The sequence below is a fragment of the Rhinoraja longicauda genome, chromosome 16 (assembly GCF_053455715.1).
Source record: "Rhinoraja longicauda isolate Sanriku21f chromosome 16, sRhiLon1.1, whole genome shotgun sequence".
Lineage (NCBI taxonomy): Eukaryota > Metazoa > Chordata > Chondrichthyes > Rajiformes > Arhynchobatidae > Rhinoraja > Rhinoraja longicauda.
In genome coordinates, this window is record NC_135968.1 from 3987944 (window position 1) to 4005313 (window position 17370).

General features: G+C 47.2%; 1 protein-coding gene and 1 pseudogene across 2 annotated transcripts in view; one reads left to right on the top strand and one right to left on the bottom strand.

Annotated features, from left to right (window-relative positions):
* LOC144601120 (uncharacterized) overlaps window positions 1-17370 on the bottom strand; it is a 37404-nt pseudogene that overhangs the window by 7009 nt on the left and 13025 nt on the right. The window lies entirely within an intron of this gene.
* The window catches only part of LOC144601450 (uncharacterized), a 201734-nt gene continuing 186121 nt past the window's right edge, over window positions 1758-17370 (top strand). The window contains 2 exon segments of the mRNA XM_078413584.1: window positions 1758-1893; window positions 8338-9887. Coding sequence (XP_078269710.1) covers window positions 8363-9887 — 1525 coding nt within the window. The 5' untranslated portion in view covers window positions 1758-1893; window positions 8338-8362.

Consider the following 17370-nt stretch of genomic DNA (forward strand, 5'->3'; position numbering starts at 1 on the left):
TTCTTGCAGCTGCACAACAGGATTGTAAATACAATACTCAATAGATAATGTAATAAACAAACAAAACCAAGTCCAATATATATTTTTTAAACCCAACATGGTGCCAAACCAAAACATGGTCTGGAGTCACTAATGTAACCAGGAAGGTTTCCAGAATGCTGCCTGGATTAGAGGGTATTAGCTACCAGGGGTTGTGAAAACTTGGATTGTTCTTTCTGGAGTGTGGGAGGCTGAGGGGAGGCCTGATAAACGAAATAACATCATGAGAGACATAGAATTTCACAGCACGAAAATTTCGTCCGTGACGACGAAGATGCCCCATCTACGCTAGTCCTATTTGCCTGTTTTTGGCCCATCTTGGTGTGCTGCCCAAGCAAAATATGAGGTGCTGTTCCTCCAAGTATAACCCCCCATCCCATTATCAACACTTTAACTCCCGCTCCAATTCCCAACACTGACCTTTCTGTCCTGGGCCTCCTCCACTGTCAGAGTGTGGCCTAGCGCAAATTGGAGGAACAGCACCTCATTTTTCGCTTGGGTAGCTTACACCCCAGCGGTGCGAACATTGAATTCTCTAACTTCAAGTGGCCCTTGCTTGCCCTCTCTCTCCATCCCCTCCCCCTTCCCAGTTGCCCCACCAATCTTACTGTCTCCGACTACATTTTATCTCTATACCGCCCACTCCCCTGACATCAGTCTGCAGAAGAGATGCTGCCTGTCCTGCTGAGTTACTCCAGCAGTTTGTGTCTATCTGTGCTGTTCTATATTCTTTCTCCTCAGTGGAAGACCGATGCGGATAGATTGGGTTTACTCTCTCCTGCCCTCGCTGACATTCAAATCCTCGGCTTCAACTGGGGTTAAGATCAAAGCCGTGGAACTAGATTTAATTCCCAGTGAATAATACACTTTGATTTACTTTGATTCAATGGGCTCTGTGGGTTCTTACTGCATTTGATTGACTTAAAGCATGGAAACAGGCCCTTTGTTCCACCGCGAACACACCGCCTATCGGTCGCCCGTTCACGCTAGTTCTGTGTTATCTCACTTTCTCATCTACTCCCTATACACACGGGCAAATTACAGCGGCCAGATAACCTACAAACCCAGGATAGACAAAATGCTGGAGTAACTCAGCGGGACAGGCAGCATCTATGGAGAGAAGGAATTGGCGACGTTTCGGGTCGAGACCCTTCTTCAGTCCTGCTGAGTTGCTCCAGCATTTTGTGCCTATCTTCAATTTAAACTAGCATCTGCAGCTCTTTCCTACACATTTAACACACAAACCCACATGCCATAACCTACAAACCCAATTGTGCCATCAAATGTTGTGTTTTGCTCGAACCCAAATTTTTATCTACACTTTTCTATCCACTCCCTACACACGAGGGGCAATTTACAAAGGCCAACAAACCTAGAAACACATACTTCTTTGGGATGTGGGAAGAAACCGGACAACACGGGGAAAACCCTTACCCCTGCAAATGGGCGGAATTAAAACCATGAAATGCCAACTCTTTGACAGAGGCAATTAGTCACTTAGTCAGAGCGTCAATGGATTATGGGGAGAAGGCAGAAGAATCGGGTTGAGGGAAAATAGGTCAGCCACGATCGAATGGCGGAGCAGATTCGATGGGCCGAGTGGCCCGATTCTGCTCTTCTGTGGTGTGGTCTTATCGTACGAGTGCACTGCGACTGATTTCTGCGATCAGGGACCGGGAACAGCGCTGATGACGATATTTTAATTCGTTTCTTGGCGGCAACCGTGTATTTTTGAGCCAGAAGTTGCAGCAGCCGGGACTGTTGACTGGACAGTGTGAGCAAGCGCACGTTCAACGCGTTGTTACCAATCACATGATCTTCTGTGCGTTTATGTTTCAGCGAGCGAGGCGGCAGGTAAGTGCGGAGCGGAAATAATTACCATCCAAGTCGGACTCTGCTGCTCGGGACCTTTGGTTTTGGTTGCGAGGCGAGTCGCTGCGGGCTCGCTTGCACACGGGGGGGGGGGGGGGGGGGGGGGGGGGGGGGTGAGTGGGGGGTGGGGTGACGACGCCATGTTCGCACAGTACTGACCTTTTTAATCCTTTCCCTCTGCCCGCCGAGTCTGGGGATTGTCCTGGGTGCAGGAAATATTGGAAATCTTCTGCAGGTCTGGCGAGAGTAACTGGGCCAACGTTTCAAGAACCAGCTCCCTTTGTTAGAACCGGGACGGCGAGAAAAAAAACCTAGTTAGTTTTAATTTGCAGTCAGGCCGGGGGTGGGGAGGGGAGGGGACGGAAGATTTGGACAAAGAGAACAGCTCCGAATCGGGGGGTCAGCGTGGCCGGGGATATGATTACGCTGTAAGAGTTCCAGCGTTTGGAGAGAGAGCGAGAGATGCAAACAAAAATAGATGTACAGAAACAATGAACTGCAGATGCTGGTACACACAAAAAGGCACAAAGTGCTGGAGTAACTCGGCAGGTCAGGCAGTCTCTCTGGGGACATGGACAGAAAACGGCTCGGGTCGAGATCTTACTTCAGACTGGAAAAGAGTAAATTCTTTTCAGGTCTCCACCTGAAACGCTACATATCCATGTGAGAAACATAGAAAATAGATGCAGGAGGAGGCCATTCGGCCCTTCGAGCCAGCACCGCCATTCATTGTGATCGTAATAATAATAATAATAATGCATTTTATTTATATAGCGCTTTTCATATACTCAAAGACGCTTTACAGAGATTTTGAGAATATAGGGAAATGAATAAATAGATAAATAAGTAAATAAATAAATGAACAGAGAAAGGAGACAGAAGGTGAGGTGACCTTCAGTGGTTGAAGGCAGTACTGAACAGGTGAGACTTCAGCGATGTTTTGAATGTGGTGAGTGTGGAGGAGTCTCTAACGGTTTGGGGTAGTGAGTTCCATAGGGTGGGAGCAGCGATGGAGAAAGCCCTGTCCCCCCAGGATCTGAGTTTGGTCCGGATGTGGGGGGATAGGAGATTGGCAGCGGCAGAGCGGAGGGTGCAGGTGGGAGTGTGCCTGTGGAGGAGGTCGGTCAGGTAGGATGGGGCCAGGTTATGGAGGGCTTTGTAGGTTATGAGGAGGATTTTGTACTGGATTCTCTGGGGGATGGGGAGCCAGTGGAGTTTATAAAGGATGGGGGTGATATGGTCACGGATCGAGGTGTGTGTGAGTAGACGGGCAGCGGAGTTTTGAATGTATTGAAGTTTATTGATGATTTTTGAGGGTGCGCCATAGAGGAGGCTGTTGCAGTAGTCCAGACGGGAGGTGATGAAGGCGTGGATGAGGGTTTCTGCAGCTGTGGAGGAGAGGGATGGACGGAGACGGGCAATGTTTTTGAGGTGGAAGAAGGCTGTCTTTGTGATGTGTTTGATGTGTTTGTCGAAGGAGAGGGTTTGATCAAGGATGATTCCAAGATTCCGGATGTGAGGTGAGGTGGATCATGGCTGATCGTCCCCAATCAGTAGCCCGTGCCTGCCTTCTCCCCACATCCCTTGATTCCACTAGCCCCTAGAGCTCTATCTAACTCTCTCTTAAATCCATTCAGTGATTTGGCTTCCACTGCCCTCTGTGGCAGAGAATTCCACAAATTCACAACTCTCTGGGCGGAAAAGTTTTTTCTCACCTCAGTTTTAAATGGCCTCCCCTTTATTCTAAGACTGTGGCCCCTGGTTCTGGATTCGCCCAACATTGGGAACATTTTTCCTGCATCTAGCTTGTCCAGTCCTTTTATAATTTTATATGTTTCCATAAGATCCCCTCTCATCCTTCTAAACTCCAGTGAATACAAGCCTAGTCTTTTCAATCTTTCCTCATATGTCAGTCCTGCCATCCCAGGGATCAATCTAGTGAACCTACGCTGCACTGCCTCAATTACAAGGATGTCCTTCCTCAAATTAGGAGACCAAAACTGTACACATTACTCCAGATGTGGTCTTACCAGGGCCCTATACAGCACTTTGGTCAACGTGGGTTGTTTTTAAATGTGCTATACAAATAAAATTGACTTGACTTGACTTGACTATACAACTGCAGAAGAACCTCTTTACTCCTATACTGAAATCCTCTTGTTATGAAGGCCAACGTTCCATTAGCTTTCTTCACTGCCTGCTGTACCTGCACGCCAACTTTCAGTGACTGGTGTACAAGGACACCCAGGTCTTGCTGCACCTCCCCCTTACCTAACCTAACACCATTGAGATAATAATCTGCCTCCTTGTTTTTGCCGCCAAAGCACATTTATCTATATTATACTGAATCTGCCACACATCTGCCCACTCACTCAACCTGTCCAGGTCACCCTGTAACCTCCCAACATCCTCTTCACAGTTTACACTGCCACCCAGCTTTGTGTCATCCTCAAACTTGCTAGTGTTGCTTCTAATTCCCTCTTCCAAATCATTAATATATATGGTAAACAGTTGCGGCCCCAACACTGGGCCTTGCGGCACTCCACTCGCCATTGCCTGCCATTCTGAAAAGGACCTGTTTACTCTTACACTTTGCTTCCTGTCTGCCAACCAATTTTCTATCCATGTCAACACCCTACCCCCAATACCATGTGCTCTAATTTTAGTCACCAATCTCCCGTGCGGGACCTTATCAAAGGCTTTCTGAAAGTCTAGATACACTACATCCACTGGCTCCCCTTCATCCATTTTACTTGTCACATCCTCAAAAAATTCCAGAAGGTTAGTCAAGCATGATTTCCCTTTCATAAATCCATGCTGACTTGGACTTATGTTCTCCAGAGATGCTGCCTGACCTGCTGAGTTATTCCTGCAGTTTGTGTCTCTTTTTAGATGTTAAAACTAATGTGGAGCGCGAGGTTACAGCTGAAATCCGAAACTTTGGGATGTTCAGGTTTATTGTCATATGTCATAAGATCATAGTGATAGGAGCAGAATTAGGCCATTCGGCCCATCAAGTCTACCTCGCCATTAAATCATGCTGATCTATCTCTCCCTCCTAACCCCATTCTCTTGCCTTCTCCCCATAAACTCTGACAGCCGTACTAATCAATATCTATCTCTGCCTTAAAAATATCCACTGACGGCCTCCACAGCCTTCTGTGGCAAAGAATTCCACAGATTCACCACCCTCCGACAAAAAAAAGTTCCTCATCTCCTTCCAAAAAGAATGTGCTTAATTCTGAGGCTATGACCTCTAGTCCTAGACTCTTCCACTATTGGAAACATCCTCTCCACATCCACTCTATCCTGAGGTACAGTTAAATGCTTTGCTATCCAAACTGATCACATGTAGAGTACATATACATCGATCAGCCAAAACTATGACCTGGTGAGCCAAAACATTATGACTCATGCCTAATATGCTGTTGATCCTCTGTGTGCAGCCCCATAAGCAGCAGGGTGCGATGCACTGTGTATTATGACACATTCCTCCCGTGACCACCATTAAAATTTTCTGTGACTTGTGCCACATAAACCTTCTGTCGGTTCAAACCGGATGGGATAGCCTTCATTGCCCTCACGCATTGATGAGACTTGGGCGCTCAACACCCTGTTGCCGGTTTGTGGTATGTCTCTCCTCGCACCACTGCTGACCGGGAGCACCCCACAAGCCTTGCCGTTTCAGAGATGATCTGACCCAGTCATCTGGCCATAACAATATGTGCCTTGTCAATGTCGTTCAGGTCTTTACTCCTGCCCGTTTCTCCTGCATCCAACACATCAACTTCAAGAACTGACTGTTCAATTGCTGCTTAATATATCCCACCCCTTGACAGGTGCCATTGTACAAGATAATGTTATTCACTTCGCCTGTCAGTGGTCATGTTTTGGCTGATTGGTGGTATACAATGAAGTCAACCACAAATACAATAGGTAGAGCAAAGGGAAACATAAAATGCTGGAGTAACTCAGCAGGACTGGCAGCATCTTTGGAGGGAAGGAATGGGTGATGTTTTGGGACGAGACCCTTCCTCAGTCTGAAGACCGAGTCTAATCCAGTAAGTAAATAGTATGAATACATGATTCATGCAGGTGAGTTACATCAAATAATGCTGTTTTACAGAAACCAAAATCCTGCTCATTAGAATTTGGAAAAAGGGAAAACGTCACTATTCAATAGGGACGGATGCATAGCCTAAAGGGATAGGGTGATTCCAAAATGGTTAATAGCTAGAGATAGACACTAAATGCTGGAGTAACTGAGCGGGACAGGCAGCTTCTCTGGGGAGACGGAGTAGGTGACTTATCGGATCGAGACCCTTCTTCAGACTGAGAAGGGTCTCGACCCAAAACGTCACCCATTACTTCTCTCCAGAGATGTTGCCTGTCCTGCTGAGTTACTTCAGCATTTTGTGTCGATCTTTGATTTAAACCAGCATCTGCAATTCCTTCCCGCACAGAACAAAGGGAAAGATATAGAGTGCAGGATATATTTCTCAGCGTTCTAGCGCAGTCCATAGACAATGTCTAGTATCCGGGGTGGGGTGGCGGTGAATTGGGCAGTGCCCGAGCTTATGGAAGAACCATTCAGAAGCCTGATAATACAATAGACAATAGACAATAGACAATAGGTGCAGGAGTAGGCCATTCAGCCCTTCGAGCCAGCACCTGGATGAAGTTGTTCCTGTGTCTGGTGGTGCACGCTTTCAAGCTTCTGTACCTTCTGCCGGATAGGAGCGGGGAGAGGAAGAAATGACCGGGGTAGGACAAGACTTTGATTATATTTAGCTGCTTTTCTGAGGCAGTATGAAGTGTAGATGAAGTCAATGGCAGGAAGTCTGGACTGTGTGATGGACTGGGCTACATCAATTCAATCAAAGCCTCAATTTTCGAATCAGTCAGCATGGTGTGAGTTGGTCAAGAAGTGAATGTACAGAATTCTTTACCCAGGATATGGGAATCAAGAACCAGAGTACGCCGGTTCTTAAGGTGGGTGGGGCAAGATTTAACAGGAACACGAGGAGCAACTTTCTAATTCAAAGGGTTGTGGGTAATATGGATCAAGCTGCCAGAGGGGGTAGTTGAGACAGGGGCTGTAACAGCATTTAAAAGACACTTGTATAGGTACATGGATATAAATGTAGAACCCTTCCCCCTTCCAGTTCTCCGACCAGTCTGACTGTTTCCAATTACATTTTATCTCTGTTTCTATATCACCTTTTCCTTGATCTCCATCCCCTTTGATGTCTCGTTTTCAAACCTAACAATTCTTTATCTCTGAATCTCCCTCTCCCCTGACTCAGCCTGAAGAAGAATCTTGACCTGAAACGTCACCCACTCCTTCCATCCAGAGATGCTGCCTGTCCCGCTGAGTTACTCCAGCATTTTTGTGTCTTTCTTTGATTTAAACCAGCATCTGCCGTTCCTTCCTACACAGCACAGGAACAATGTTTGTTCCAAAAATGATGCTAGGTTAAACTGATCTCATCTGCCTATACATGATCCATATCACTCCATTCCTTGCACTTCCATGTGCCTAACTAGAAGCCTCTTAAAAACCACTATCTTATCTCAGGGCCGTTTTTACAGCATTATGGGCCCCCGGGCAAAGCAGTGTACTGGGGCCCCCACCGTTACTCTCCCCCACCCCCCTTTCCCTACCAGCCCCCCCTGTCGTGCCGGCGAAAAGCACTTACCGAAAAGCACTTAGCGATGGACTTAGGGTGCTACATTGTTGCGAAAAGCACTTACAGATCGCTGTGAGAAGCACTGAAAATGTTGCGAAAAAAGCACTTATTGAACCTACATTTTTAAAGTAGTATTTATTTATTGCAAGTCACTTAACATACACAGATCAGCATGGGGCCCCTATGCTCGTGGGCCCCCGGGCAAGTGCCCATCAGGCCCATGCGTTAAGACGGCCCTGTCTTATCTGGCTCCACAACACACCCTGGCAATGCGTTCCAGACTCTCATCACTCTCTGTGTAAAAAAAAAAACTTCTCCATCAAACTTTGGCCCTCTCACCACACAGCTATGACCTCCAATGTTGGATACTTCCACCCTGGCACCTTGATCGGCAGGGATGAGTTGGGCCAAATAAACAAAAATTCTCCGTCTGGATTGCTCTCCAAGAACAATGTACATTTCTTTTCCAGCATGGAATAAGCAAAGAATGTGTGGGTTTCCTCCAGGTGCTCCGGTTTCCTCACATCTCCCAACAATGTGCGGGTTTATAGGTTGATTGGCCTTTGTAAATTGCCCCGAGTCTGTAGGGAGTGGATGAGAAAGTGGGATAACACGGAACGAGTGTGAACGGGTGATTGATGGTTGGCATGGACTCGGTGGGCTGAAGGACTTGCTTCCCTGCTGTACCTGTAAAATAAACCAAGTGACGATCTATTTTCCTGATTGAAACCCATAGCATCGAACGTGAATGACACACAGGCATGTCCTCGCTGGAGATGGGGTGTTCAGCTGCTACAAGTGTGGAGGGATTCACCACATCGACTGACCTGGTAACAAGCCAACAAGATCGCACCGGGGAGAAGCCGTTCACCTGCTCCGAGTGCGGGAAGGGATTCACTCACTCGTCCAAGCTGATGAGGCACCGGCATGTCCACACCAAGGAGAGGCCATTCTCCTGCGACGAGTGCGGGCAGCGATTCACTCGGTCATCCGCCCTGCAGACGCACCAGCGGCTTCACACCGGGGAGAGGCTGTTCACCTGCCCTGAGTGCGGGAAGGGATTCGCTTATTTATCCAAGCTGAAGAGGCACCAGCAGGTCCACACCAAGGAGCGCCCTTTTTCTTGCTCCGAGTGCGGGAAGGGATTCATTCGATCGTCTGACCTGCTGACGCACCAGAGCCTCCACACCAGGGAGAGGCCGTTCACCTGTTCCGAGTGCGGGAAGGGGTTCATTTTCTCGTCCAAGCTGATGAGGCACCAGCAGATCCATGCCAGGGAGAGGCAGTTCGCCTGCTCCGAGTGCGGGAAGGGGTTCCCTCGGTCGTCCGACCTGCTGACGCACCAGAGCCTTCACACCGGGGAGAAGCCGTTCAGCTGCCCCGAGTGCGGGAAGGGCTTCACGTATTCTTACAAGCTGGCCAGGCACCAACAAGTCCACGCCAGGGAGAAGCCGTTCACTTGCCTGGAGTGCGGGAAGGGATTTCTCCGGGCGTCCGATCTGCGGATCCACCGGCGGGTCCACACCGGGGAGAAGCCGTTCACCTGCTCCGAGTGCGGGAAGGGCTTCACCCGGTCCTACAGCCTGACCCGACACCAGCAGGTCCACACCGGGGAGCGGCCGTTCGTCTGCTTCGAGTGCGGGAAGGGCTTCACCGAGTCGTCCCAGTTGCTGATCCACCAGGTCTCGCACACGGGCGAGAGGGCCTTCGCCTGCCCCGAGTGCGGCAAGCGGTTCATCCACTCGTCCCACCTGCTGACGCACCGGCGCATCCACACGGGGGAGAGGCCATTCACCTGCTCCGTGTGCGGGAAGGGGTTCACTTGGTCGTCCCACCTGCTGATCCACCAGCGGATCCACACCGGCGAGAGGCCCTTCACCTGCCCCGAGTGCGGGAAGGGCTTCGTCCACTCGTCCCACCTGCTGACCCACCAGCGGGTCCACACGGGGGAGAGGCCGTACACCTGCCCCCAGTGCGGCAAGGGCTTCACCCAGTCGTCGTACCTGGTGAACCACCGGCGGGTCCATACTGGCGAGAGGCCGTACAAGTGCACCGAGTGCGGGAGGGGATTCAAGCAACTGTCCAACTTGCTGAGCCACCAGGTGGTTCACACCGGGGACAGGCTGTTCGCCTGCCCCGAGTGCGGGAAGGAATTCACTCGGGCAGCCTACCTGGTGACGCACCAGCGGCTCCACACCGGCGAGAGGCCCTTCACCTGCCCCCAGTGCGGCAAGAGGTTCGTTCAGTCGTCCCACCTGCTGAAACACCAGCGACTTCACTCTGGGGGTAAAGTTTGAAGGCACTGCACATTGAGTGTTGAACCACTGAATTTGAATCTGAATTTGAATTTGAATAAATTTTATTAGCCAAGTATGTACACCGACAAGGAATTTGCCTTGGTGCTTTGCTCGCAAGTAACAACATGACATACAGTAAATAATTAAGAATAAAACATTATAATTTACACATGTGAAGAATGAAATAAAATACCAGAGCAAGAGGAGGCTACAGACTTTTGGTTCATGGAAAAAAGCTGTTTTTTATGTCTGGCTGTGGTGGCTTTGACAGTCCGGAGTCGCCTTGCAGTGGGAAGTACTTCAAAGAGTTTGTGGCTCTGCTTGAGAGTGCAGCTGTTGAAATCTAAGACTGCTTCACAAGTGACTGCTGGCGCTGGGCTCTGCGTTTACAGTAGCTGCCCATTACCCCCAGGACTAAACCTTGATCACCGGGCTCGGTTTGGGTTTGTTTTAACCCGTAAAATCAGCCTCGAGTTTAATATTCTTGATGTGATAAATAAACCAGTTCTCTTTTCACCTTGCATCTGGGGTCATCACTGCCTCCGTCAATCACATAACTATGTCCCTGTTCGGTAGAAAGGAAAGAATAATAATTTGAAAGAGCCGTGGTTTTCCAGGGAAATTGGACACTTGGTTCGGAAAAAGAGGGAGATATACAATAAATATAAGCGGCAGGGAGTAAATGAGGTTCTTGAGGAATATAAAGAATGTAAAAGGAATCTTAAGAAGGAAATTAGAAAAGCGAAAAAAAGATATGAGGCTGCTTTGGCAAGTAATGTAAAAGTAAACCCCAAGGGGTTCAACAGATATGTCAATAGCAAAAGGATAGTGAGGGATAAAATTGGTCCATTAGAGAGTCAGAGTGGACAGCTATGTGCTGAGCCGGTAGAAATGGGGGAGATATTAAACAATTTCTTTTCTTCGGTATTTACCGAGGAGAAGGATATTGAATTATGTGAGGTAAGCGAAACAAGTAGAGTAGTGATGGAAATTAGGAGGATTAAAGAAGAGGAGGTACGGACACTTTTGAAAAATATAAAAGTGGATAAGTCTCCAGGTCCTGATAGGATATTCCCTAGGACATTGAGGGAAGTTAGTGCAGAAATAGCAGGGGCTATGACGGAAATATTTCAAACGTCATTAGAAACGGGGATGGTGCCGGAAGATTGGCGCATTGCGCATGTTGTGCCTTTGTTTAAAAAAGGTTCTAAAAGTAAACCTAGCAATTATAGACCTATTAGTTTGACGTCTGTGGTGGGAAAATTAATGGAAAAGATACTTAGGGACAATATATATAATTATTTGGATAATCAAGGCCTGATTAGAAACAGTCAACATGGATTTGTGCCCGGAAGGTCATGTTTGACTAATCTTCTTGAATTTTTTGAAGAGGTTACCAGGGAAATTGATAAGGGCAAGGCTGTGGATGTTGTCTATATGGACTTCAGTAAGGCATTTGACAAGGTTCCACATGGAAGGTTGATTAAGAAGGTTAAATCGTTGGGTATTAATAGTGAGGTTGCAAGATGGATTCAACAATGGCTGAATGGGAGATACCAGAGGGTAACGGTTGACAATTGTATGTCAGGTTGGAGGCCAGTGTCTAGTGGAGTACCCCAAGGATCTGTGTTGGGTCCACTGTTGTTTGTCATTTACATTAATGATCTGGATGATGGTGTGGCAAATTGGATTAGTAAATATGCAGATGATACTAAGATAGGTGGAGTAGTTGATAGTGAGGTAGATTTTCAAAGTCTACAGAGAGACTTGGGCCTTTTGGAAGGGTGGGCTGAAAGATGGCAGATGGAGTTTAATGCTGATAAGTGTGAGGTGCTGCATTTTGGTAGGACAAATCAAAATAGGACGTACAGGGTAAATGGTAGGGAATTGAGGAATGCAGTGGAACAGAGGGATCTGGGAATAATTGTGCATTGTTCCCTGAAGGTGGAATCTCATGTGGATAGGGTGGTGAAGAAGGCGTTTGGTATGCTTGCCTTTATAAATCAGAGCATCGAGTATAGAAGTTGGGATGTAATGTTAAAATTGTACAGGGCATTGGTGAGGCCGAATCTGGAGTATGGTGTGCAGTTCTGGTCGCCAAATTATAGGAAGGATGTCGACAAAATGGAGAGGGTACAGAGGAGATTTACTAGAATGTTGCCTGGGTTTCAGCACTTAGGCTACAGAGAGAGGTTGAACAGGTTGGGTCTTTATTCTTTGGAGCGTAGAAGGTTGAGGGGGGACTTGATAGAGGTTTTTAAAATTTTGAGAGGGACGGACAGAGTTGACGTGGGTAGGCTTTTCCCTTTGAGAGTGGGGAAGATTCCAACAAGGGGACATAGCTTCAGAATTGAGGGACAAAGGTTTAGGGGTAACATGAGGGGGAACTTCTTTACTCAGAGGGTGGTGGCTGTATGGAATGGGCTTCCGGTGGAAGTGGTGGAGGCTGGCTCGATTTTATTATTTAAGAGTAAATTGGATAGGTATATGGATAAGAGGGGATTAGAGGGTTATGGTCTGAGTGCAGGTAGATGAGACTAGGTCAGGGAGAATGGTCGGCGTGGACTGGTAGGGCCGGACAGGCCTGTTTCCATGCTGTAGTTGTTATATGTTATATGTTATATGGGCTTGTATTCACTGGAATTTGGAAGGATGAGAGGGGATCGTACAGAAACATATAAAATTCTGAAGGGACTGGGCAGGCTAGATGCAGGAAGAATGTTCCAGATGTTGGGGGAGTCCAGAACCAGGGGTCACAGTTTAAGAAAAAGGGGTAGGCCATTTAGGACTGAGATGAGGAAAAACCTTTTTCACCCAGAGAGTTGTGAATCTGTGGAATTCTCTGCCACAGAAGGCAGTGGAGGCCAATTCACTGGATATTTTCAAAAGAGTTACTTTGCCACAAATAAGTTGCTAGAATTGAAAGATTACAGCAGAGAAGTACATGTAGCCCATCGAGTCCTTGCCTGCAAAAAAAGTGCAGCTGATCCCAGTCCCTACACAAAGAAGGGTTTTGCCCCGAAACGTCACCTATCCCTTTTCTCCAGAGATGCTGCCTGAGTTACTCCAGTTTTTTGTGTCTTTCTTCAGTATAAACCACATCTGCAGTTCCTTCCTACACCCAGTCACGGTGGCACAGCGGTAGAGTTGCCGCCTTACAGCGAATGCAGTGCCGGACACCTGGGTTCGATCCCGACTATGGGTGCTGTCAGTACGGAGTTTATACGTTCTCCCTGTGACGTGCATAGGTTTGCTCTGAGAACTTCGGTTTCCTCCCACACTCCAAAGATGTACAGGTTTGTAGGTTAATTGGCTTGGTAAATGTAAAAATTGTCCCTAGTGGGTGTAGGATAGTGTTAATGTTGGGGGATCGCTGGTTGGTGCAGACTGGGTGGGCCTGTTTCCGCACTGTATCTCTAAACTAAACTAAATAAACCCAAGTCCCTACACTCTCCCTGGTCAGGCAGCATCTGTGGAGGGAATAGATGGATGACGTTTTGGGTCGGGACTCTTCTGCAGACTGATTATGGTGGGGGGGAAACCTGGAAAAGAGGTGGGGTGGAGGAATAGAGCCTGGTGAGTGATTGGTGGATACGTGAAGAATGTTTTCATTGACAGATGGATGGACAAAGGCCAGAGATGGAAAGGAGTCAAAAAGGGCACATCTGTGGAAGGAAAGGGCAGGTGACATTTTGGGTTGACTCCAGCACTTTGTGTTTTGCTCAAGATTCCAGCATTTTTGTTCCTTGTATCTCCCTGCACTCCTCCTGTTGTCCTGAGTTCACTTTTCCTTTCAGATAGTTATTTGGTTCCAATCGTAACACTGCAATTTTGAACATTTAATCCATCTGAAAGTAAATCTCGAGGCCACGACAGTTGTTGCAGGATCAGAGCTGAAACGTGGAACCTGCAGATAAAATGGATCAAAGGATGATGACATAATGTTGACTCCCTAAGTAAACTCATACGCGGAAAATTATTGGAACAAAAGTAGTCGACTATATAACTTAGTTAACGAAATGCTCCGGTTTTGATAAAATCATGGAGTCATACAGCATGGAAACAGGCCCTTTGGCCCAATTTGTCCATGCTGACCATAATGCCCCATCTACACCAGTCCCACCTTGTCTGCATTTGGCCCATATCCCTCTAAACCACTCCTATCCATGTACCTGCCCAAATGTCTTTTAAATGCTGTTATAGTACCTGCCGCAACTACCTCCTCTGAAATTTTTTTCCATATACCCACCACCCTCTGAGTGAAAAAAGTTGCCCATCAGGTTCCTATCAAATCTTTCCCTTTTCAGCCTTAGAACTGTGGTTATTGATTGCCCTACTACGAATTTTACAAAAAAATAAACACAAAGGGCCAGGATCCTTCAAACTGTTCTCTGGTCTAAAGAAGGTTTTAGGGGGGCTCGGTGGTGCAGCGGTAGAGTTGCTGCCTTACAGCGAATACAGCGCCGGAGATCCGAGTTCGAGCCCAACTACAGTTGCTGTCTGTACGGAGTTTGTACGTTCTCCCCTTGATCTGCGTGGGTTTTCTCCGAGATCTTCTGTTTCCTCCCACACTCTAAACCCGTGCAGGTTTGTAGGTTAATTGGGTTCGTAAATGTAAAAGAATTGTCCCCATTGGGTATAGGATAGTGTTAATGTGCGGGAATCGCTGGTCGGCGCGGATTCGGTGGGCCGAAAGGGCCTCTTTCCTCGCTGTATCTCTAAATTAAACTAAACAAAACTAAAGGGCCCCAAACTGAAATCGCTTATCCATGTACTCCGGAGATGCTGCTTGACCCGCTCTGTTCCTCCAGCACTTTGTGCCACTTGCCTGCACACTAGTCCCACTTGCCTGCGCTTGGTCCATAACCTTCCAAACCTGTCCTATTCATGTACCTGTCCAACTGTTTCTTAAACGATGGGATAGTCCCTGCTTCAACTACCTCCTCTGGCAGCTTGTTCTATACACCCACCACCCTCTGTGTGAAAAGGTTACCCCTCAGATTCCTATTAATTCTTCCCCCTTCACCTTGAACCTAAGTAATCTGGTCCTCGATTCCCCTACTCTGGGTAAAAGACTCTGTGCATCTACCCGATCAATTCCTCTCATGATTTTGTATACTTCTATAAGGTTTCCCCTCATCCTCCTACGTTCCATGGAATAGAGACCCAGCCTACCCAACCTGTCCCTATAGCTCACGCCCTCTAGTCCTGGCAACATCCTCGTAAATCTTTTCTGAACCCTTTCAGAGTGCATGTTCTCCAATCAGATCAGATAATACCATACACACATTGAGTCGAGTCAAACTCACGTGTATCAGGGCAGACCTGATAAGAGATGTATAAAATTATGAGAGCATTCATGACTTTCTTCGCAGGATGGAAAAATCATGGCTGTAATATGAAAGAGGCAAAGTTTATAGGAAATATGCGGGAAAGGTTTTTCTACACCGAGGGTGGTAAGTGCCTAGAATGCTCTGCTGGGAGTAGTGGTGGAGGCAGATACGATTGTGGTGTTTAAGAGACTTTTGGAGAGCCATATGGATAAACAGCAAATGGAGACATGGATTATGCTCAGCTAAGAGTTGGCATCATGTTCAGCACAGAAGTTGTGGGCCGAAGAACTTTGTGGTGTTCTACGTCCGATAATAGACAGAGCAAAGGCGAAGACACAGAGTGCAGGATACGGTCCTTAGCATTGCAGTGCCAGTTCCATCAACTAAGTCCAATGTTCTCAATGGGAAGAGGTGAATTAGACAGTGCGTTAACTTACGGAAAGACCATTCAGAAGCCTGATAACAGCTGCTCCTGATTCTGCTGGTGCTCACTTTCAAGCTTTTGTACCCAACGTGGACAGGGTTAGAAGGAGGAGGCAATGGAGAGACGTCTGGTCTATGTGATGGATTGGGGTACATCCACAACACTGCAATTTATTGCAGTCTTGGGAAGAGCTGTCTAAGCCTGTCCAAATGTCATTTTAATTATTATTATACCAGCCTCAACTATCTTCTCTGGCAGCCTGTTCTATATACCCACCACCTTGAAACATAGAAAATAGGTGCAGGAGGAGGCCATTTGGCCCTTCGAGCCACCATCGCCATTCAATGAGATCATAGCTGATCATCCACAATCAGTAAACGTATGCCTGCCTTCTTCCCATATCCCTTGATTCCACTAGGCTCCAAATGCAGTCTCGCCAAATGCAGTCTCGCCAACGTCTTGTACAACTGTAATATAATATCTCGACTTCTGTGCTCAGGACCCTGGCTGATGATGATCTTTGTACTGTAAGCCTTCTTGACCATACAACCTACCTGAAATGGCACTGTCAGGGGACTATGACTCCTAGATCCCTCTGCTCTACAACACTCCACATGGCCCTGCCATTCATTATGAGGGTCCTGCCCTGATTTAAATGCAACACTTCACATTTACCTGCATTAAATGCCATTAACTATTCCTCAGCCCACTTGCCCAACTGATCAGGATCCTGCTGAAATTTTAGATAACTATCCTTGCTATCTACGATACCAGCTACTTAAGTGTCATCTGCAAACTTACTAATGCCTTCGACATTCTCATCCAAATTGTTGATTTAACCCACAAACAGCAATTGGGCCAGCACTAATCCCTGAAACGGGTCATAGGCCTTCAGTCCGATAAATAACCTTCCATCATCACTCTCTGTTTACATCCATGACGCCAATTCTCTAACAGTGCAGATACACAGTTCCTTGAAAGTGGCCTCACAGGTAGACAGGGTGGTCAAGAAGGCTTTCGGTACATTGGCCTTCAATAGTCGGAGTATTGAGTATTGAAAAAGGGTCCTGATCCAAAATATCACCTATTCCTTTTCTCCAGAGATGCTGTCTGACCCGCTGAGTTACTCCAGCTTTTTGTGTCCATCTTCAGTTTAAACCAGTATCTGCAGTTCCTTCCTACACATATTTAGTATAGAAGTTTGGAGGTTATGCTACACTTGCACACAGCATTGGTAAGGCCATTTTTAGAGTATTATGTTCAGTTTCAGTCACCCTATTACACAGGAAAGGTGTTAAGTTGGCACGGGTGCGAAGAAATTTTACAAGGATGCTGCCAGGATTCGAGGGCCTGAGCTATAGCGAGAGGTTGAGCAGTCTAGAACGTTATTCCATGGAGTGCAGGAGGTTGAGCGTTGGTCTTATGGAGGTGTATAAGAACATGAGAGGAAAGGTTGTGTCTTGCACCAGCAAAGTTAGTCTTGCCCCAATTCATAATTTCTAACTTGTGGGCCCGCCCAGTCTTTATCTATTAGTATTTTAAAGCTAATAGAAGACGGGTCTCTGGTCCTACAGGCCAAATCTCGTTGGTCTCCTGAGGTAGTTGAGGCGTTGCTGTGCCTCCTTGGCTGTTGCATCAATGTGGTTGGTCCACGACAGATCATTTATGGTATCCACACTACAGAATTAGAAGATCTCAACCATTTCCACTTCGGC